At 41.5% G+C, this 22,331-nt stretch overlaps 3 protein-coding genes across 5 annotated transcripts in view; 1 reads left to right on the forward strand and 2 right to left on the reverse strand.

The window, feature by feature from the left end:
• Nucleotides 1-3,943, reverse strand: part of ST13 (ST13 Hsp70 interacting protein) — a 29,007-nt gene extending 25,064 nt beyond the window's left edge. The window contains exon 1 of one of the 2 annotated variants that reach the window (XM_049884473.1): nucleotides 3,673-3,943. In XM_049884473.1, the coding sequence (XP_049740430.1) occupies nucleotides 3,673-3,782 (110 nt within the window). In that variant the 5' untranslated portion in view covers nucleotides 3,783-3,943. Of the gene's footprint in view, nucleotides 1-3,392; nucleotides 3,585-3,672 lie in introns of those variants that run through there. The other variant, XM_049884474.1, reaches the window with a different exon arrangement.
• A 359-nt stretch (nucleotides 3,944-4,302) lies between these two features.
• Nucleotides 4,303-22,331, forward strand: part of XPNPEP3 (X-prolyl aminopeptidase 3) — an 84,454-nt gene continuing 66,425 nt past the window's right edge. Inside the window, exon 1 of one of the 2 annotated variants that reach the window (XM_049884470.1) lies at nucleotides 4,303-4,438. In XM_049884470.1, coding sequence (XP_049740427.1) covers nucleotides 4,375-4,438 — 64 coding nt within the window. In that variant the 5' untranslated portion in view covers nucleotides 4,303-4,374. The other variant, XM_049884471.1, reaches the window with a different exon arrangement.
• Nucleotides 10,634-11,578, reverse strand: DNAJB7 (DnaJ heat shock protein family (Hsp40) member B7). Its single transcript, XM_049881612.1, has one exon. The coding sequence runs from the start codon at nucleotides 11,576-11,578 to the stop codon at nucleotides 10,634-10,636; it is 945 nt and encodes a 314-aa protein (XP_049737569.1).

Genomic DNA, 22,331 nt, shown 5'->3' on the forward strand with positions numbered 1-22,331 from the left:
GTGGCCATTCAAGGCACAATGGGTTTCTATTCACCTGGAGCAACAAAGGAAGGGGAATCAGGAATAGGAGGACATGCAATATGTGGTTAATTGTCTCCATGATGCCCAGCTATCATGACTGAAAATTCTGGTCAATGATTCCATAGAAGAATCCTGATTAAAAGGAGAAAACGCAGAATTTCAAATTCTCACGGGCTCCAGATCCTCTGGTGCCATGGAGGATAAATGAACCCCTGAAACTGTTGTCCTGAGATAATCTTTAAAACTTAAACCAAAAATAGCCCTTGAAGTCTTCTTAAAACCAAGCAAGTTTAGCTTTAGTAGTTAAAAAAAAAAAAAGTCTGCCTTGAACATTGTGCTCTTTTAAGAACTACCTATCTGTGATTAAATTGACAACAGCAACTCGAAAGATTAGACAGGAACCTTAGGGGGCAGTGAGTTTATATTAATGGGGGACAAACAACTCAGAAAAAGAGGGCTAAAAATGGGTGCACAACTCAAAAGAATGTAACCATCACTAAACTGTACGTATAGAAACTGAATTGGTATTTGCTTTGCTGTATATACTATCAGTAAAATTTACCAAAACAAAAATGTCCACACTCATTCTATTCTGCTGTTTACTGTGGCAAGTAAAAAAGATTATATGATCCAAAACATCTAAATGTGCAATTCGGCATAAAATAATTTAACAATAAAGCAACAGACATACTCCCACCAACAAAAATTTTTTTGATTCTGCTCTAAAGAAAAACTATTTTTCAAAAGAGCCATAATAATCTTTGCAGTTAAATTTGGATGAAGGCACAGGGCTTCCTAAGCTGGTTTGCCTAAGTCTCAAAATACAATGCTCAAGAATATACTTAAGGTGACATCCAAACACAGTCACGACAGTCTAGTATTAAAACTTTGGGAAGTGATATTCCTGTCAAATGCATGTGAAGCTAAGTCTAACCTAAGGAAAAACCAGACAATCCCAAATTGAGAGAAATTCTACAAAATTACTGGTGTGTTAATTTTCAAAAGTGTCAAGGCCGTGAAAGTCAGTGTAAGACTGAAGAATTTTTTCCGAATGAAGGAGACTACAAGTCTTGACAACTAAATGCAACATGTAATTCTGAAGGCTCGATAGTATTAATACATCAATATTAGCTCCCTGAGTTTGACCATTATATTGTGGAGACTGTCCTAACTTGCAAAAAATACACACTATAAAATATTCAGCTGTGCTCAGGACAGGATGTTGGCAGCTTACTCTCCAACAGTTCAGGAAAAAAGTTCTTTGTACTGTACTTGCAATTTTTCTGTAAGGCAGAAATTGTTTTTTAAAAAATTAAAAATACACAGATGAAAAACACAAGAGAATTTATTCATAAACTAGATTCAGAGTTACTCATGTTCCAAACTGTAGTAACTACTAGAAGGTAACACCAGTTTATAGGTACAAAAATTTCCCGTTAATGCTTCCAAGATTTAGAACAAGTTAACTTCCTGCCAAAAATTGCAAAACTGCAATTTGGACTTCGCCAAGGTAGGCTTGTATGTTTTAATCGAGCAGGGCTGGTGCAGAAAACTTCCTCGTATGGGGTCACACATGACCTCATTCATAATTCCCCTAATTTTACGGCACCAATCTGCTTTGCGCTATAGTTGTTTATGCTGCAAAATAAATATAGATGAAACAATCCGGAAAGAAAAACTGGAATCACCTACCGGAAATACTAAGATATATGGTCTTTTTTTGGCGAATAGCAGTGCCTGACAAATATTTTTCCGCGTTTAACCCATAATTCTCTGCATACCTGTAATTACTTCAGCTAAGTTAAAACACTGTTCTTAAACACATTTTAACTTTTTCTTCACAGTGAACCCACTTCCTCTTCAGTAGGAATGGAACAAGATATTGTATTCACTCGTTACAACGTTCACCTTTGGTGACAGCTATTTCTTCCTGTGGTAGAAGTCTGCTTTACCTGGATTTTAGAACAATTTCTTACTTGTATGATTTTCCCTCATGAGTAGATAGGAAAGGATAAAAGCACGCAAATATCTTGAGTTTTTTGGATTGTTAGATTATTCAATGGAGAAAGTGATCAAAATCTAGGCCTCAATTACTAGTCCTGAAATTCATGCCCCAAAACAACAAAAGAAGACCTACTATTACCAAGAGCCAATCACTTAATTCTGAACTCTAAAAAATCCAGAATCTGGGAAAATTTTGTTTCCCTAACAGCCAACTGCGTTTTTCTCCTGAGAAACAAAGAATTCATGAAATAGAATTCTTGCTGACTGCTATTAATAATAAATTTACAGTAAAACCTGCCAAAGCTGGAACCTGTTTAAGGTGGGAAACCTATCAGACAAGGAAAACGTAAATATTTTCCACTGACAGAGGAGATAGAAAAGTGGTGACTGCACCCTGTCAGAAGCAGAACGCTTGGAGACCTGGAAGAACAAGGCAGTGCCGTGGAGTTCCAGCTCTCACTGTACTACGGTACCAGTTAATTTTAAACGCTCTCAGAATTTTACATATACAACGAGAGCAAACATCTTGTAGTAGTGGGAAAGTTGGTGGCTAAAAATAAAAAGACTAAGAACCTTCTCAGAGAAAAATACTATTATACCACCATATACGATGTTGATAGTTTTGAACTTACGTCTCTTCCTTAGGACAAGCTTATTGGAATAGTCCTTCAAATACGTGGCAATCACAGTTTCATCTACCCCTACAAAAATACTACTAAAATAACCAAACCAACGCTTAGGGTAGTACTTCTTAGGAATCACAATGATTTACCCTGTCATCGCATCTAAACTCCTCAGCCTTTGCAGTGATTTTTAAAATCAGCTCCTAGGGGAACAGTCCCCTTTCACGCCCCTTCAATATGTAGAGTGCCTATCTCTATTACATAGTAAAGATCAAAACAAAATCTTGGCTTTATTCATTCCACAGCCCTAAATAGACTATTAACACTGTTTCCCAACACCTGGCCCACTGCCTGTCCAATTAATTCTGTGCACGTAGCGAGATACTCAAGACTTAAAGACCACAAATAGTTCCCAGAAGCATGCTGGTCCTTAAAAAATGATTTTTTTAATCTTTTAACTCTTCGAAGCTATCATTGCGACCAATGACAGTATAATAAGTGATGGTCAAAACAATCCTACGCAGTTAGGATCCCTGCGATTTCAAGGGTAATCAATTAGGATTGCCTTCATTACGACTATTCAGAAACCTAAAAATAAATAATAACCATAACACTATTAAATCGTAAAGTGCGTAAAGGGGCTGTGCGTCAATGCCAGGTGGATACCACAAATTTAAAGAAAAACTGCTCCCCGCATAAACCGTCTTGGGAGTGCTCACGCCGGTCCCTCACTCAGGTGTATACCTTCGGCATCTACATTTTGCCAGCGACAAACTGATGACCGAAGGTTCGGGAACCCAGCTGTCTTCTCCCTCCACGCCCCTGTACTAGCCCGGGCTCCCGATCCTCCACGAGCCCCTCGAAGCCGCTTCCCCTGCCCGGCCACACAGAGGCGCGACCCTTCCACCCGCCCCGGCGGCCGCGCTCCCCTCTCCTCGGCGCCGCGCCAGCCGCCGCCCAGCTCCTCCTCTTCCCGCAGGGCTCCCTCTTCCCACCCCCAACGGTCCGCAGGCCCAGGTCTCACCTCTCCACCCACTCCCTCAGGAAGCGCATTTCCTCCGTGTGCAGAACGCTCGGGTCCTGCCTGCACATTTTCACGAAGGCCCGAAGCTCGCTCACTTTGCGGGGATCCATGGTCCTCAGGCGGCGGGAGGCGGAGGGCGCGGCTGACGAGGCTGCAGCCCAATTCCAGGCCCGGGAGCTCGCTCAGCGTGACCGCGTAGGAGGGGGCAGCAGCCGCGAGGCAGAACACACTGGAACCTCCCCGGCCGCTGGCTCCGCCCACCCAACGGTCTCGTGACCCCGGGTCCTTCGCTCGCTCATTTCTACCCCCGCCGCCTGTGCTCCTGCGCACTGCCTAGAACCTTCTAGAAGTGTGGCTGTCCGTGCTGTTGCCTGCTTCCCATGCACGTGCCAGTTCACTGGCTGGGTGAACCCCTACACGGGCGCTTTCAACGTGGCGGGAGATATCAGCCTCTCCAAGGAACCATTTAGAACTGGGCATACTGTGAGTATGCGCATCAAGTGGAGCATGACGCCATGACGCAATTAGGGTCGTCCGGCCGAAGCGGCGGTTACAGCGCTGGGCGTGACGTCAACATTCTGCGCTGCCGCGGGAGGAAAGGCCAGGGGGCGGTGCCGCCCGGAAGGGGCGGAGCGGTTGCCGGGTTTCCTGGCGACGCAGTCGTTTTCCTCTTTCCCTTCCTGACGCGTGCGCGAGGCCGTCATGCCTTGGCTGTTCTCAGTCCCCAAAGCGGTTCCCGCCGTAGCAAGTGCCCGCGGCCTCTCAGGTTAGACTCTCTTCCCGCGGTGTCCGCTCTGAGGCTTGCTCTCTAAGGAGCCTGAGGCGCCCTCGAAGGATCCAAGTCGGTCTCAGGCGAACCGTGGTTCAGCGGACCCTTCTACTGGGGCCTCCGCTCCAAAATCCTCTGTGCGCTCCGTGGATTTCTTTTTGTTGTTGTTCCCGGAAAAGGGTGGGCTCTGTGTTCCTTCTACTGTTGAGGTATTATGGGAAGCTGAAACGACTGCAGCGAGAAAAGCATGTTCTATTCCCCAGAGGGATGTCATGAAAGTTACTCGGACTTAGGAAAGTTGTGTCAATTATCACACTTGACTAGGTGACAGAGTTTTTGACATCAGGTAGCTTTTTTGGCTGTTGAGTCGATCTAGAATCCAGTTTTCTTGTTTCCAAGGAGTTGATTTGAGAGCTAGCTCCAGAATATACAATAAACATGGTTAATTCTTTGAGCGGTGTCTCTTAGAAGAGGTACCGTTTGAAAATACTCGCGGGCTTTTTATTTCTGGAAGCCTGATTTGTAAAAGCAAGATGAAGGAGCCCAGGAATAAGGGGAACCCTTTTTTTTTTTTTTAAGGGAGTTTTTTACTCTATCGCGAGCAATTAAACTGATGAACATAGAGCTTGATCAGTGAAAACGGAATTATCAGCCTTGCAGGCGAATCTGCAGTTGCATCATATTTCAGTTTGGGGGGTCGATTTGTGAACAGTGTGAACCAAGACATACTGAATTTGAAATCACAATTATGGCTAGACATATATATCTTAAGCTGACATACTTGAATTCATTGAGAATGGAATATTATGTAAAGACTTAATGCTTTTACTATGAAAAATGAAAAATAATGGTTCAATGCACAGAACCTGCTCTTCAGTTCTAGTAATAAAGCTGCAGAAAGCTGTCCCTCTCGATGGGAGTAGGTGAAAAGACTGATGTGCAATCGATCCATCTTCACAAAGGCCACAGTCACCATCTTTTTCTTGTGACTTTTTTTTGGATTTGTTGAGGCTTCGTGGAACACCGTGATAATCAAGGTTTAGGATTAGATTTTGGATTACACATTCCAAGACCTTTGAAAACTATTTGTTACGCCTCAATAAGAAAATTTAACAACCTGTTAACATTTTAAGATAGCTGTTGATTTTTGAACTGTATGAATGCTGTCCTTGGATCTTCCCAAGTCTGGTAAGTTAGGGCAGATATCTCCATCTTACCTATGAGGAGCTGAAACGAACAGAGGATCTCAAAGTAGCAAATTGAGGATATTAGTTATGTGATTGCAGCCTAGTCTTTTCTCTGTTATACTACCACTAGGTCTTACCCTGGCTTCGTTGGAGTCCTTTTGGAGCTTCTCATTGAGTAAGCCAGAGTGTAGTTTCATTCAGCAGCTTCTGAGGTAGTAACTGTGGATGAATCTCCCCTTCCCTAGAATGGCTCACAGTCTAATCAGAGAGACAGACAAACCACCACCACCACCATCTGCTGCCAGCAAGTTGATTCAGACTCATAGCAACCCCATAGGGTTTCCAAGGCTGTAAATCTCTGTAGAAGCAGACTGCCACATCTTTCTCCTGTGGAGCTGCTGGTGGTTTCGAACCACTGACCTTTTGGTTAGCAGTTGATCACTTTAACCAGTGCACCAACAGGGCTCCTTTAATCAGAGAGAGAGACGAGAAACACATAAATGACAGTATAGCAGAGTGCTTTAATAGTCTTGACCCACGTGACATGGGAGGTCAGGAAAGGTAGTGACAGGTTGTAAATATTGTGTTATTCTGGGGTTATGTTAAGTTTTAGAATTTGAAAACTCAGCTGACCTGAGGTATTCAAATAGAAATGTGGTGCTCTTGGTTGCCCTTCTAGAAAAGCTCTGGGAACGGCGTATCGAATACCATCGGAAACTTCCTCATCTGTGAAAGTTGTGCATTCCAGAAATGAAAATGTTTTGACTGGGTAAAGATTAACCTAGCAAGAGTGAGCTTTCATTAGTCGGATTATGCTGCTGTTAACACCATCTAGTCATCTGAGAACAAGCAAAGTTAATAAATAACTTAAGTTGCATTTTAAAGGATTAAGTCATGTAAGATAAATATAAGGCTGAGATGGGGAAAGGGATTACTGAATATAATATTAAAGCATAATAAGTAGAGAACAATTTTTTAAAAGCCTGTGTGTAGATAATAGCTAATGCATTCAATAAATATTAAGTGAGCACCAGATACAAGCACTGAGCATTGAGTTTCCACCCTCGGGAGACAGACAAGTAGGTAAATAATTGTGATATGATATACTATATCCATGGAAACCCTGGTGGCATAGTGGTTTAGAGATACTGATGCTAGCCAAAAGGTTGGCAGTTTGAATCCATCAGGCACTCCTTGGAAAGTGTATGGGGCAGTTCTACACTGTCCTAGAGGGTCACTATGAATCAGAATCAACTCCATGGCAGTGGTTTTGGTCTGAGTTTTTAATACTGTATCTAGTGGGTCACCATGAGTCAACTCAACAGTAACTAGCAGCAACTACAAATCCAGTAATAGAGGTTGAATTGTGTGGCAAAGGATGAAGTGGTGGATATTTCCTGGGAGTAGGGAGGGGCAGCGCTATGAGTCAGAATCGACTCACGGCGGTGGGTTTGGTTTTTTTGGTTTTTAGGGAGGTGCAGAGAGGAAATGTGGCATACTTTTCAAGATTGATCTAGGGACTTGAAAGAAGCCTTTTATCAAGCAGACAAGAGGAAAGAAGCCAGCCAGGCAGAGGGAAGATAAGCAAAGGCACAGAACTCTGAAGCAGAATGCCTGGTACTAGGCACTGCAGTCCTTTCTTAGGGCTAGAGGAGTATTTTGACAAATATGTTACCAGGCATATTAATAGGTGTTAAACCAAAAAGATCTGTGGTATGGGGAATGCGGCATTTCATAGTGTCCGCATTACATTAATTCTAAGTCTCTCGGGAGGGCCTTTGCGATACGTGTTTGCCTGTGAGCCCGTTCTATGTGGTGAGTCTTGAACTGGTATCACTTGGAGAACGTTGGGCTCGAGGACGAGATGTGTAGAAAGAGATGATAGAAAATCAAGATGGGGAGAAAGCTGGCGGCTGACTCATGGAGGGCCTTGTATGTTAGGTTAGGTTAAGAAGGAGTGGGCTTTTTCCCTCTGGGCAGTGGGAAACCACTGAAGAATTTTAAGCTATTGAGTAAGATAATCAAATATGAATGTTAGTTATCTCTGTTAAGAGCGGAGAAGTAGACTGGAGGGCATGTCATTGCATTCTTAAATTTTCAGACACTGATTTTTATTTTTGGAAAATTGCATTTTCTTTTCAATTTTGAATAATACCACATACATAAACATACATGGGGACAGATAAATTCAAATAAATATTACGTTATGTAAGTAGCATGTAAAATACCCTTATTTATTTATGTTGGTTTTATTTTCCAAAAGCAAGCTTTAAATGCTAATTCTCCCCAGCCCCTCTTACAAGATAAATGACCTTTTCTCCACAACGACCAAAGAATTACGATAAAACCCAAACCCCGTCTTTACGATAGCAATCCTTTAAAAGTACTAGACGTTATAGCTTTATCTCGCTTCCAAATCTGTCACGTTGCCAAAGGTGATTGGGGTTTAGCGCTGCTAGACTAGTCACCTGCATCGTTCAGTAACATTAAAATTTATAGTAATTACATTTATAAGAAACAAAAGATTAGGAGAATAAGACCAATAGGTCTTTTTGCTAAAAAGGAAGACTTCAGTGACAGGGAACGTGCAGGGTGTAAGTCATCCCAGGAAACTTTTCAGTGCTTAAAAAATTCAGTCACCTGAAATGTAGCAAGTCCAAAACTTAACACCTGCAGTTCTCTCAGGTAATGGCAACTCCATTCTTCCCAGTTGCTAAGATCCAAAACCTTGCCATTGTTGACTCTTCTGTTTTTATCATACGCAACAACCAGCCTGTCAGCAAACCCTGTTAGTCCTTCCTTTAAAATGCAGTCTGAATTTGGGCTGGTTACCATCCCCACTGCCACTACCCTGGGTTGTGCCGATAGCCAGATCTCCCAGCTTGAAGATGAATACCATAGGAAATGTATGTTTTGACTAGCTAAAGATTAACCTAGGAAGAGTGAGATTTTATTAGTCAGATGATCCAGCTGTTACCACCATCTAGTCATCTGAGAAGAAGCAAAATTAATGTGTAACTTAAGTTGTGTTTTAAAAGATTAAGTCATGTAAGGTAAATATAAGTCAGATGGGGAATTGACCACTGCAAATATTAAAGAAAGTTTAGTAAGTAGAGAATAATTTTTTAAAGCCTGTGTGTAGGTAATAGCAAATTCATTCAATAACTATTAATGAGTATTTTCCGCAAGATCAGCCAGAGTGGTCCTGTTTAAATAAGAGTCAAATTATGTCACTTCTTCACTCAAACCCTCCACTGGCTTCCTATCCCACTTAAAACAGAAGTCAAAGTTCATATTGTGATCTGGCTGTCCCCGCGTAAGCTGACCTTTCTGACATCATCTGTTCGTTCTCTTAATCTGCTGCCCTGGTCTCCTCAGTGTTCCTCAAACACTGTGCACAGCTAGCCTTAGGGACGCCGCACTTGTTATTCCCTCTGCTTGGAATTCTTTTCCACCAGATATCCACTACCTCACTTTATTTACATCTTTACTCAAACGCAATCATCACTTTCCCTGGCTACCTTAGGTAAAATTTCAACCCTCCCACCCCAAAACTTCATATCCCCTTCACTCGCTTTATTTTTCTATTTAGCACTTACGAGTAACAGACTGTATTTTACTTAATATTTATGGTTGTTGTTCCTGGTTTCTAAGCTCTGGGAGGGCTAAATTTTTGCTGACCCGTCCATTACTGTAGCCAAGCACTGGGAACACTGCTTGGCAAATAGTAGGTGCTCTAAAAATATTTGTTGATTGAGTGAAAGATACTACTTTAAAAATAAATGGCTTTGAAGCAATATATCTTGAAATGAAATAATTTACAGGAAGCTGAGAAGTAATCGTGTTGAAATCAAAGTAATTTGATTTAAAAGAACAAATTATGTAAACATGTAGCACAAACCACTTGCTCGATATCTGATTTATATGTAACTAATCTGTTTTTCTCCCAACATGCTCCTGAATTAGAATGGCTAAAGGTGATATTATAGAGTGATGTATTTGTAGATCCCGTGTACATAGTCCAAACAAAAGAGGAGGCAAGTTTCCACTCCGGAGTGATGTGCTCATAGCCTGCCACACATGATATAGCCAGACTTCTCTGAGAAATCCAGGTTAAGTCTGGCTATTTTTAATGTAAATACTTCATATTTCAATTTTTATAGTGTCTTTTAAGTTATATGTCAAATGCTCCTGCCTCTACTGGAAAAAAAATCGTTCTACAAATACCTATATAGTCTGACCCTGTGTGCATTTTTGGCAAGGTGGTTAAAGCACTCAGCAGCTAACCAAAAGGTTGGTGGTTCAAACCCGTCAGCTGCTCCATGGGAGAAAGATGTGGCAGTCTGCTTCCACTACAAGATTTACAGCCTTGGAAACTCTATGGGGCAGTTCTGCTCTGCCCTATAGGGTTGATATGACTCAACGTCAATGGGTTTGGTTTTTGTTTTGGTTTTTGGTCAATAATTTAAATATTTTATAAATTTGTAAAATGGTTTAATTAGTTAAAAGGAGTAACAAAACCAAACCCACTGCAATCAACTCAGTTCCAACTCATAGCGACCCCATAGGGTTTCCAAGGCTATAAATCTTTACCGCAGCAGACTGCCCATCTTTCTCCCACGGAGCCACAGGTGGTTTCGAACCACAGACCTTTAGGTTAGCGGTAAAACGCTTTAGCCGCTGCACCACCAGGGCTCCTTAAAAGGAATAAAGTAGATCCAAAACTCTACAAAAGAAAATTTCTATTATATTCAAATATTTAGCTCAAAACTTAGAAAAAAATCTTTGCTGTTTTCTAAATTCGTAACGTCACCAACTGTCACCACAGACTCATCTTTGTCTGACATACCTAGTCCAAAGAACTACTGTCCAAATGTCCACAGTCCTGCTAGCAATATTAAAAATACAAAATATAACATTAAATGTTACCTACAGAACTGATTAACCAAAACACACAGAGTCGTGTTCAAATGTTATATGAACATAATGTGTCTGAAGAATCAGTTTAGCTTTTCCTTTTGGTTGACTTCTTCTTCTTCACCTCTTTATGCTTCTTTTTTTTTCTCTTACCACCTTCTCTGAATCCTGCTGAGAAAATGCAGGGATCCCAGCTGCCGTTGACCCAAGGTGTACCTTGCTCATCATTGTCCACAAAAGTACACTGAGGTACATGTTTGGGACTGTAGGAATTTGGTGAATAGTTGCTGAATGACTGTCTTCTCCAGCTGCATTCTTCTACAAAGCCCTCGTCATCAGCCATACCATACATGAGGAAGGACTTCAGCTCACCCTCATCTTCAGCTTCTTCTTTTCCTTGATCATTCTCAATTATTCTCTTCATATTTATGTTTCCACTGTTAACTGCTTTACCTGAAGTTGTAACAGATATGTAGTTGCTCATCCCACTATCCTCAAATGCCATGGAAGAGAATGAACTAAGGCCCTCGTGCCCCAGTGAACCATATGATGTATTTCCTCTATCATATGAAGAAAATCTTCTCTCAAAAGCCGGATATTCACTGAAGGTAGAGGGAAAGGATTCTGTACCTTTGCTGCTTCTGCTTCCATAGGGGCATCTTGGACTAATTAAAAGGTCCTCAAGCGAGTCTTCAAAGAAGTCAAACAAAAATGGGTCCCTTTGGCCAAAAAATTCATTAAAGACATCGTCTGGCTTACGGAATCTGAAGCCGTTCTCACAAGGATCATCAAAATGACTTCCACTTCCATTATGTAATCCTTCTTTGCCGTATTTATCATATATGTCTCGTTTTTCATCATTTGATAACACCTCGTATGCCTCAGCTACTTCTTTAAATCTTCTCTCTGCTTCTTCTTTATTTTCCGGATTTTTATCAGGGTGCCATTTAAGAGCCACTTTGTGATAAGCCTTTTTAATGTCCTCAGGTGAAGCATATCTCTGTACTCCTAGAATTTCATAGTAATCCGCCATGCTTTAACAGGTTATTGGGAAGCGGTGCTCTGGGTAGTGAGAACTGTGGTTCCTCTCAGCTCAGGCTCTGCTGGTGGCGGTGGTAGAGGCAGTGACTGCAAGTAGTCACTCTTCACTAAAGATAAGGTCGTTACCATGGGCCACTGCTAGGAGACATTAGGGTACTGATTATGTGGCAGGCAAGGTTGCATGCTTATGTCAGTGGGGCTGCATTATGGTGTCATTCTGGGGTTAAGGTAAGGACTCAGCCTTCCAAGTGGAGCCAGTCCAGAGTTATACCAAATCACCCTGAACCCCTTGGGCTATTTCTTCTATATTTCCCTGGAAGTCTCAGACAGTGCCTCATAAGACAGTGGGACCTAATGACGATGGCCACCGCATGTCCCTCGCATCATATGACCTCTAGGTTACTGGGCCTTGGTAACTTCCATGTTTTGGCTTGGAAAAATGTGAAGAATTGGTGAACTAGGTGAAAAAAGTATTCAAGTAATTGGCATTTGTTTATTTCACTCAAGAGACATAGTTCAGTAGGAGATACAAGTAAGGCAGTTACAGTATTCGGGATATAAAGGAGGAAGCACTAGGTGCAAAGCAATCATATAAGAGCCACCTATGTCAGATGGGATATCAGGGAAAGCTTCTTGGAGGAAGTAGCCTAATAGGCAAGCTTCCTGCGTGCCAGTGGTATGTCATTTGGAATGATGGCATCTTTCCACACCTAAAGGTTAATACTGTAATTAAAAAAATTCTTAAAACTCAGCAAATTTCACTTTTCTTTAGTACATGTGCTTGTATGTATGTGTGATATCCACCTGATTATATTTGTCTGCTATGAAAATAGTAACAGTACTAACTAATACTGGGACATTATTCAAGGATCCTCTTAGGGGGAGACACCGTACTAAGCGATTTACTACAGTTTATCATTTAATTGTCACAGCAATCCAGCAAAATACAGAATTTATGCCCGTAAGAAAACTGAGGTTCTGAGAAAGGTAATTTGCCCAAGGTCTCGTACCTTATTAGTGAGAAATCTGGTATTTAGACTTGAGTCTAATTCTCTTCATGTTCTTCCCACTCTACCAAATTTCTTGGACTAGGACTTAAGAGTCCTAGGTTCTAGACAGCCCAGAAACATGTATTGAGAACCCGTGACACAGAGAGGAGCTAGAAAGTAGGAAATTCTGCTCTCAAAGAACTCATATAATTGGAAAAAGCACTTTGGAAAAAAACGATTTCAGTAGAGTATAAAAGTGTAACACAAGGACTGGCTTCTGGGATTATTTTGCCTTCCTTAACCCCTCGCCACTTTCAGCTGCTGAGCCATTTTCTCTTCTTTCACAACAAAACTTCTCGTAAGTGTTTACTCATTTCTTTGCTTCCTTATATCCTTTCTCCCTTCCCCACACTCCCATCTGGTTTCTATCTTCTATAATAAAGCTCCTTCTGTCAGGGTCTTGAACCCATCCAGACCCGTTGCTATTAAGTCAGTTCTAACTCACGGCGAGCCTGTGCATTCCAGAGTAGAACTGTAGGCAATAGGGTTTTCAAATCTTAACCTTTTGGAAGCAGATCTCCAGGCCTGTTCTGAGGTCTCTGGGTGGGTTTGAACTGCCAACCTTTTGGTTAGTAGTCCGGTGCTTAACTGTGTCACCCAGGGAAGGACTCCCAATAAGCCAAACCGGTTGCTGTTGAGTTAGAATCAAATCATGGTGACTCCATATGTGTCGGGGTAGCGCTGTGCTCCATAGGGTTTTCAGTGGTTGATTTTTCAGAAGTAAAATGCCAGGCCTTTCTTCCAAGGCACCACTGGGTAGACTCCAGCCTTTCAGGTGGCAGCCAAGTTCTTAAACCGTTTGCACCACCTAGGAACTCCTTCAGGATCTCCAGTGACTTCCATATTGCCAAATCCAGTGGTGGTTCTTTTGACCTCCTCATACTTAGTGGCACCTCACAGGGTCGGGCACTTCTTTAACTTCCCGAATACCACATTCTTCTAGTTTTCTTTCTTTCTCTTATGCTGGCTTCTCCTTCTCACCCTAAAATGTGTTGGTACCTGGACTTTACACAATCTCTCTAGACAGTATCCAGTTCCAGATCTTTAAATATCATCCATGTGCTTATGACACCTTAATTTGTCTCTCTATCCTGTCACTTTTTCCAGAACTTAAGACTGACTCTTTGACCTCTCCATTGGAGTGGCCAATAAGTACTCAGTTTTCCCCATTTTATTTAACGGTACCACCATCCATCTACTTTGTTTAGGCCCAAAACCTGGAAATCATCCTTAATTCCTCATTTTATTCCCCACATCCAATTAAAGAGCTAGTCTCATTGGCTTTAACTTGAAAATATATTCCAAACCCAAATATTTGGAAAATAGTCAAATGACAAATGATCCCTGCCTTCCGAAAGTTCCTAGTAACCTGGCAAACTAATTAGCAACTATATGCAGTATCTCAACCCACCCAGTGCCGTTGAGTCGATTCCGACTCATAGCGACCCCATAGGGCAGAGTAGAACTGCCCCATAGAGTTTCCAATGAGTGCCTAGCAGCCATAGCACTTAACCACTACGCCACCAGGGTTTCCCCCATATGCAGCATAGAAGGTACTAAAGTAGAAATAAGCACAGGAGCACTGAGGAAGGGCATCTGCATCAGAAGCAGTAGGGGTGGGAAGGTAAGAGAAGGCCGCCTAGCTTAAGTGATGTTTGAGCTGATTTTCAAGAAGTTGGATAGATAACGAACCAGGCCAGGTCATCGTAGACCAAGAGAACCGCGTTTTTGAGGGTGTGCTGTTAATGTCCCAGAATGATTAATTAACCCGGGTTTTTTCTTCAAGTAGTTTAGTGTGGCTGCAATAACGTTTTTTGAGGATTAGGCTAGAGGAGTAAGCAGGGGCCAGATCATGAGGGTGCTAATAATAATCTAAAGAGTTTGAAGCTTATTCTGAAAGGAAGTTTAAGCATATAGTGTTAGTGTAAGAGGCTGAAAAGATCCTGGAATTTGAACCTGATTTGGGTGATGATAGCTTTAAAGAGCTTTAGGCTAGAGGCTAGAGGAATTCTGGAAATAGTATATAGCATGTAGAAAATGAAGTAGAGAGACAAGACCCAAGATGGGCAGATTATTGCAGTATGTAGTCCAGGTAAATTGAGGGCTTAAACTAAGGAAACAGCTTTGAGAGTCAGCTGGCTATTTTAGAAGTTGTCGTATGCCATCGAGTCAATTCTGACTCGTAGCGACCCTATAATACAGAGTAGAATTGCCCCATACAGTTTCCTAGGCTTTAATCTTTACAGGGGAAACCTGGTGGCACAGTGATTAAGAGCTCGGCTGCTAACCAAAAATTGGCGGTTCGAATACAACAACTCTTTGGAAACCCTATGGGGAGTTCTACTTTGTCCTGAAGGGTTACTATGAGTTGGAATCGACTCGTCAGCAATGGGTCTTAGGTCATCATTACAGGAGCATATCGCCAGGTCTGGTGGTGTGACTAGTGGGTTCCAACCATTGACCTTTCAGTTAGAAGCTAAGCACTTAACCGTTACACCACTCGGGCTCTTTTGTTTTACAAGTAGGACTTGACATACTTGCTTTGCTATTGACTAGCTGTATGACCTTGAGCGAAAAAAAAAAAAAATGTTGAATGTAAATAAAGAGCAATCGAGATTTTTTAATTTACTGAAAATAAACATTTCAGTTTACATCTCATGTTAAAGCGTTGTTTGTTCTGCATTTGTGCTTGGGAGTGCTCCAAATAGAATGATTGGCTGTGTTAATATTATCTGAGAATTGGTTAGCTTTTACATTCAGTTATTTTACCACTGAACTGGCAGTGTAGTTAGTGGTTATGGGTTCTAGAAATATTGTTTGAATCCTTGTTGATCTTCAAGTTACTTGACCTTTCTGTGCATCTTTTTTCTTAACTGTAAAATGGGAAATATTCTAACAGTATCTTCCTCAAACATAGAATGCTATTTGTTTAAAGAAGGCATAGCAGGAAATATATAGCTTTGCTTTCATTTGGATAAAGTATTTTTGGATAGATACACAAAAAAGTGAGAACACTGACTGCCTTAAGGCAGGGGAGGGTGGGAACAGGGTAACTTGGGAGCAGGTGTGGGAGGAAGGCTTTCTCTCTAAACCCCTTTAGTATCTTTTGAATGTTGGTCCATGTGAATATGTTACCAGTTCAAAAATTAATTAAAAATAGAACTTACCTCACAGAGTTAGGAGGATTAAATAAATTAACACATGCAGAGTGCTTAGAATACTTTCTGGAATATAACAAAAACTGAGTAAATGTTAGCTGCCATCATCATGATCATCAGTATTAACCAACTGTCATTTAAAAGCCTGGAATATAGGGTGCATCTACTGTTTGTTTTTAGAAGGAAAAATATAACCATATCCTATATTTTGTGAGTTTTGATTAGGACAAGAGTTTTTTAAAAAGTAAAAAAAATGTTTAAGTAGTTCTGTTAAAGTTCCGATTTTAATCCTTTTCTTCATACCCCTTTATCCCACTCACTCTACCAACACGTTCTTGTATCAGAACAACCCACTATCATGTTTTTCCTGTGCCTTCCTTCTCTTCACTTTCAACACAAATGTCAAGGGTCAAGTAACTAAAAAAATTAAGTAGGCCAAAGCCTGCTATGTTTGGGGGAAGGTCATTTCTATGAGTGTCTGCAAGTAGGAATGTAGGGAATCTGGTGTTTGGGTGGGTAGGAAGAGGTTTGTCCTGCCAAAGGAGATTATTATCTTCTTTTTTTAAGTTTTGACCCCATCTCACTAAACCAGTGTTTCTCAAACAATTTGATGTCAGGATCCCTTTATATTCTCAAAATTTTTTGAGAACCCCCACTTCTTTCCCTATACCTTTAGCTAGAGTGGGTCTCAGTGCAGAGACGTAGACTTTCAGTGCAGTGTCTTTCACACTGCAGGCTGTAATCTTAGTAGGTCATTGTATTGGTTTCCCAAGGCTCTGTAACAAATTACCACAAACTTGGTGGCTTAAAACAACAGAAATATATTCTCATAGCTCTAGAGGCCAGAAATCTGAAATCAACGTGTCAGCAGGGCTTCTTCTGAAGATGCTGAAGGAGAATCCATTCTTGGTTTCTTTCAGCTTTTGGTGGCTGTAAGTATTCCTTGGCTTATGACTATATCACTCCAAGGTCTGCTTGCCTTCCTGGTGCCTCCTCTTCTGTCTGCCTCAATTCTCCTTCTGCCTATCTCTTACAAGGATACTCATTGGATTTAGGACCTACCTTGATAATCGAGGAGCCCTGGTGGCACAGTGGCAAAGTGCTCAGCTCCTAACCAAAAGGTCAGCAGTTCAAATCCAAGAAATTTGGAAAACAGCTACCTTGCCAACCAAACAGATCTGTATTTGTGCCCATTCCAAAGAAAGGTGATCCAATAAAATACAGAAATTATCAAACAATGTCATTAATATCACACACAAGTAAAATTTTGCTAAAGATCATTCAAAATCAGTTGTAGCAGGGAACTGCCAGAAATTCAAGCCAGGTTCAGAAGAGGATGTGCAACAAGGGATCTCGCTGCTGATGTCAAATGGATCCTGGCTGAAAGCAGAGAATACTTGAAAGATGTTTACCTGTTTTATTGACTACGCAAAGGCATTGAACTGGGAATCGTAACAAATTATGGGTAACAGTGCGAAGAATGCGAATTCCAGAACACTTTATTGTGCTCATGAGGAACCTGTACATAGACCAACAGATAGTCATTTGACTAGAACAAGGGGATACTGCATAATTTGAAGTCAAGAAAGATGTGTCAGGCTTGTATCTTTTCACCATACTGAGTCAACCTGTATGCTGAGCAAATAATCTGAGAAGCCAGACTATATGAAGAAGAATGTGGCATCCAGATTGGAGGAAGACTCATTCACAATCTGCATTATACAGATGACACAACCTTGCTTGTTGAAAGAAAAGAGGACTTGGAGCACTTACTGATGAAGATCAAAGACTACAGCCTTCAGCATGGAGTACACCTCAACATAAAGGAAAGAAAAATCCTCACAACTGGACCAATGAGCAACAGCATGATAAACGGAGAAAAGATTGAAGTTGTCGAGGATTTCATTTTACTTGGATCCACAATCAACACCCATGGAAGTAGCAGTCAAGAAATCAAAAGATGCATTGCATTGGGTAAACCTGCTGCAAAGGGACCACTTTAAAGTGTTCAAAAGCAAAGATGTCCCTTTGAAGACTAAAGTGTGCCTGACCCAAGCCATAGTATTTTCATTCGCCTCATATGCTTGTGAAAGCTGGACAACGAAGAAGAAAGACTGAAGAATTGATCCTTTCATTATAGTGTTAGTAAAGAATATTGAATATACCATGGACTACCCGAAGAATGAACAGATCTGTCTTGGAAGTACAGCCAGAATGCTCCTTACAAATGAGGATGGCAAGACTTTGTCTCATGTACTTTCACATGTTATCAGGGAGATCAGTCCCTGGAGAAGGACATCATGCTTGATAAAGTAGAGGGTCATTGAAAAAGAGGAAGACCCTCAAAGAGATGGATTGACACAGTGGCTACAACAGTGGGCTCAAACATAGCAATGATTGGGAGGATGGCGCAGGACTGGGCAGTGTTTCCTTCTGTTGTACACAGGGTTGCTGTGAGTCAGAACCGACTGGACAGCACCTAACGACAACTTGACACGCTTGTGGTTGACGTTAGGTGTTGTCAAGTCGATTCCAACTCGTGACCCATGTGACAGAGTAAAACTGCCCCATAGGGTTTTCTTGGCTGTGATATTAATGGAAGTAGAGCAGTAGGTCTTTCTCTCACAGAGCCACTAGTTGGGTTCAAACCACCAACCTTTAGTTTAGCAGCTGAGCGCTTAACTGTTTGTGCTCAGAGGACTCCTTACATCATTATTTGAAAATTATAACCAACACTGCTATTACACTTTAAAAAAATTAACATCGCTTCCATAATGCCATCAAATTTGCAATAACTTTTCAAATTCCAGTTATCTCATAAGTGTAATAAATATTGCAGCTGAGTATTTGTTTTACCGTTTGTTGCTTGGATTAGGACCCAGATCGGGTCTACACATTATAATCACTTGATGTCTTTTGATGTTCTTTTAATCTATAGGTTCTCCTTCCATCTCTTGGAACCTTGGTGGCATAGTGGTTAAGAGCTTGGCTGCGAACCAAAATGTCAACAGTTCAAATCCCCCCCCCCACTCCTTGGAAACCCTATGGGGCAGTTTGACTCTGTCCTATAGGGTCGCTATGAGTTGGAGTCGACTTGATGGCAGTGGGTTTGGTTTCTTTGGCTTTCCATCTCTTACTACCTGTTGCAATTTATGTATCAAAGAAACTATTCTGTTTGTCCTGTAATATTTCCCACAGTTTGAACTCCGTTGATTGCATTTTCCTGGTGTCATTTAACAAGTTCCTTTATCCTCTGTATTTCTCTAAATTGCTTTCCTCGTCTTTGCTAACCTTTTAATGACTACTTAAAAATTTAAAAAATTACCAGTTGCCATGGAGTTGACCCTGTCATGGCAACTCCATTTGTGTCAGTGTAGAACTGTGCTCTACAAGGTTTTCAATGGGTGATTTTTTGAAAATAACTCACCAGGCCTTTCTTCTGAGGTCCCTCAAGGTGGACTCTAGCCTTTTGGTTAGCAGCCGAGCGCATTAACTGTTTGCGCTACCCAGGGACTCCTCAATGGGTATATTTTTGTTTGTGCCGTTGAGTTGATTCCAGCTGCTGGCAACCCTGTATGACAGAGTGGAACTGCCCCATAGGGTTTCCTAGGCTGTAATCTTGAGGGGAGCTGACCGCTAGGTCTTTTCTTCTGTGAAGCAGCGCCATATGCTAATTGAAACACCATGGCTTGGGTCAGGCACACCTTAGTCCTCAAGGTACCACCTTTGCTTTTCATCACTTTAAAGAGGTCTTTTGCAGCCGATTTGCCCAATGCAACGCGTCTTTTGATTTCTTGACTGCTGTTTCCATGGCTGTTGATTGTGAATCCAAGTAAAAGGAAATCCTTGACAACCTCAATCTTTTCTCTGTTTATCATGATGTTGCTTGCTGGTCCAGTTGTGTGGATTTTTGTTTTCTTTTTGTTGAGGTATAATCCATAATGAAGGCTGTGGTCTTTGATCTTCATCAGTAAGTACTTCAAGTCCTCTTCACTTTCAGCAAGCAAGGTTGTGTCATCTGTATAACGCAGATTGTTAATGAGTCTTCTTCCAATTCTGATGTCGTGGTCTTCTTCATATGGTCTGGGTTCTTGGATTATTTGCTCAGCATACAGATTGAGTAAGTGTAGTGAAAGAATACAATCCTGACGCACAACTTTCCTGATTTTAAATCACACGGTATCCCCTTGTTCTGTTTGAGTAACTGCTTCTTGGGTCTATGTACAGGTTCTTCCTGAGCACAGTGAAGTGTTCTGGAATTCCCATTCTTCCCAATGTTACCCATAATTTGTTAGGAGCCACATGGTCAAATACCTTTGCATCTCAATAAAACAACAGGTAAACATCTTTCTGGTATTCTGTGCCTTCAGCCAAGATCCGTCTGACATCAGCAATGATATCCCTAGTTTCACGTCCTCTTCTGAATCCAGCTTGAATTTCTGGCAGTTGTAGTCGATGTACTGTTGTAGCCATTTTTGAATGACCTTTAGCAAAATTTTAACTTGCCTGTGATATTAATGATGTTGGTTGATAATTTCCACATTCTGTTGGATCACCTTTCTTTGAAATGGGCACAAATACAGATCTTTTCCAGTCGGTTGGCCAGGTAGCTGTCTTCCAAATTCTTGGCATAAACAAGTGAGCGCTTCCAGAATTGCATCAAAGGGCAGCTCAAGAAGACAAAGTAAAGTGTTATAATGACATGTGGAAAGACCTGGAGTTAGGAAACCAAAACGGAAGAACATGCTCAGCATTTCTCAGGCTGAAAGAACTGAAGAAAAAGTTCAAGCCTCAAGATGTGACATTGAAGGATTCTTTGAAAAAAATGTTGAACAACACAGGAAGCATCCAAAGAAGACGGAAGGAATACACAGTCACTGTACCAGAAAGAATTGCTCCAGTGACAGTGTTTCAGGAGGTAGCATGTGATCAAGGACCAATGGTACGGAAGGAAGGAAGTCCAGGCTGCACTGGAAGCATTGGTAAAACACAAGGCCCAGGAATTGAAAGAATACGTTTTTGGCTTATAGTTGGGTGTTTAACTGTTTGTACCACCCAGGCACCCCTCATTCATACTGCAAAAAACCAAAAAAAAAACCTGTTGCCATTGAGTTGATTCAGACTCATAGCAGCCCCATAGGACTGAATAGAACTTCCCCATAGGGTTTCCAAGGAGCGCGTGGTGGACTCCAACTACCTACCTTTTTGGATAGCAATGGACACCTTAACTTGATCCAGACTTACTGTGTTCTGCTGGTGTAGTGATTTTATGTTCACAAGGAGACTGTATAGTACTGATCGTGTTGTTGAGATTCAACAGGAACACCTATGGAGTGGCAGAGTGGAAGGATAAGAGTGAAGATTTTAGAGTTAAATAAATCTTGATTTGAATCCTAGGTTCCCTGTATACCAACAGTATAACCTTATACAAGTTAGTTCTCTGAGTCTGACTCCTTTTTTTTTTTTTAACAACAATAGGTGCTATATTTGTTTTTTTAGGGCTGCTGTAACAAATTACCACAGCTGGTTGGGTTACAACAACACAAATGTATTCTCTCAGTTCTGGAGGCCAGAAGTCTGAAATCAAGGTATTGGCGAGGGTGCACTCCTTCCGAGGGACTCTAGGGGAGAATCCTCCCTTGCCTCGTCTGGCTCCTGGTAGCTCCTAGAGTTTCTTGGCTTATGGCTGCGTAACTTCAATCTCTTTCCATCTTCACGTGGCCTTCTCTTCTGTGTCTTCTCATCTTCTGTCTCTTATAAAGACACATGACACTGGATTTAGGGCCCACTTCGATAATCCAGGATGATCTCATCTCAAAGACCCTTTTTCCAAATAAAGTTACTTTCACAGATTCCAGGGTTAGGATGTGAACATATCTTTTGGGGGGGGGGGCCATCATTAACCCACTCCCAACCCAAAAAACCAAACTTGTTGCTGTCGAGTTGATTCCAACTCACAGCAACCCTAAAGGACACAGTAGAACTGCCCCATAGGGTTTCTAAGGAGTGCCTGGTAGATTTGAACTGCCAACCTTTTGGTTAGCAGCCATAGCCCTTAACCGCTACGCCACCAGGGTTTCCAAGCCCACTGCAAGTAACATTTATTGAGTGCTTACTTTGTATCAGATGCCATGTTAAGCTCTCTACATGTAGCAACTTATTTTATATTCATGACTTCTGCTGACTCTTTATGTCTGTAATTTCATTTTAGGGCACTTAACCCTCACTGAGTATTGATCCTGACACACTCCTCTTGCTCTTCTTTTTTTTTTAAATTGTATTTTAGATGAAGGTTTACAAAGCAGATTTGTTTCTCATTAATACACATATTGTTTTGTGACACTGGTTACTACCCTGTGACTTGTCAACATTCTCCCTTCTTGATCTTGGGTTCTCAATTACCAGCCCCCTTTTGCATTCTTGTCCTTGCCCTTGGGCTGCTGTGCCTTTTTAGTCTCGTTTTGTTTTATGGGCCTATCTAATCCTTGGCTGAAGGTTGAACCTCAGGAGTGACTTCTGTACTGAGTTAAAAGGGTGT

The sequence above is a fragment of the Elephas maximus genome, chromosome 4 (genome assembly GCF_024166365.1).
Source record: "Elephas maximus indicus isolate mEleMax1 chromosome 4, mEleMax1 primary haplotype, whole genome shotgun sequence".
In the NCBI taxonomy this organism is placed as follows: domain Eukaryota; kingdom Metazoa; phylum Chordata; class Mammalia; order Proboscidea; family Elephantidae; genus Elephas; species Elephas maximus.

Excerpts from the sequence above, each read along its gene's own strand:
- DNAJB7 (XM_049881612.1), bottom strand. The coding sequence starts at position 11,578 with ATGGCGGATTACTATGAAATTCTAGGAGTACAGAGATATGCTTCACCT.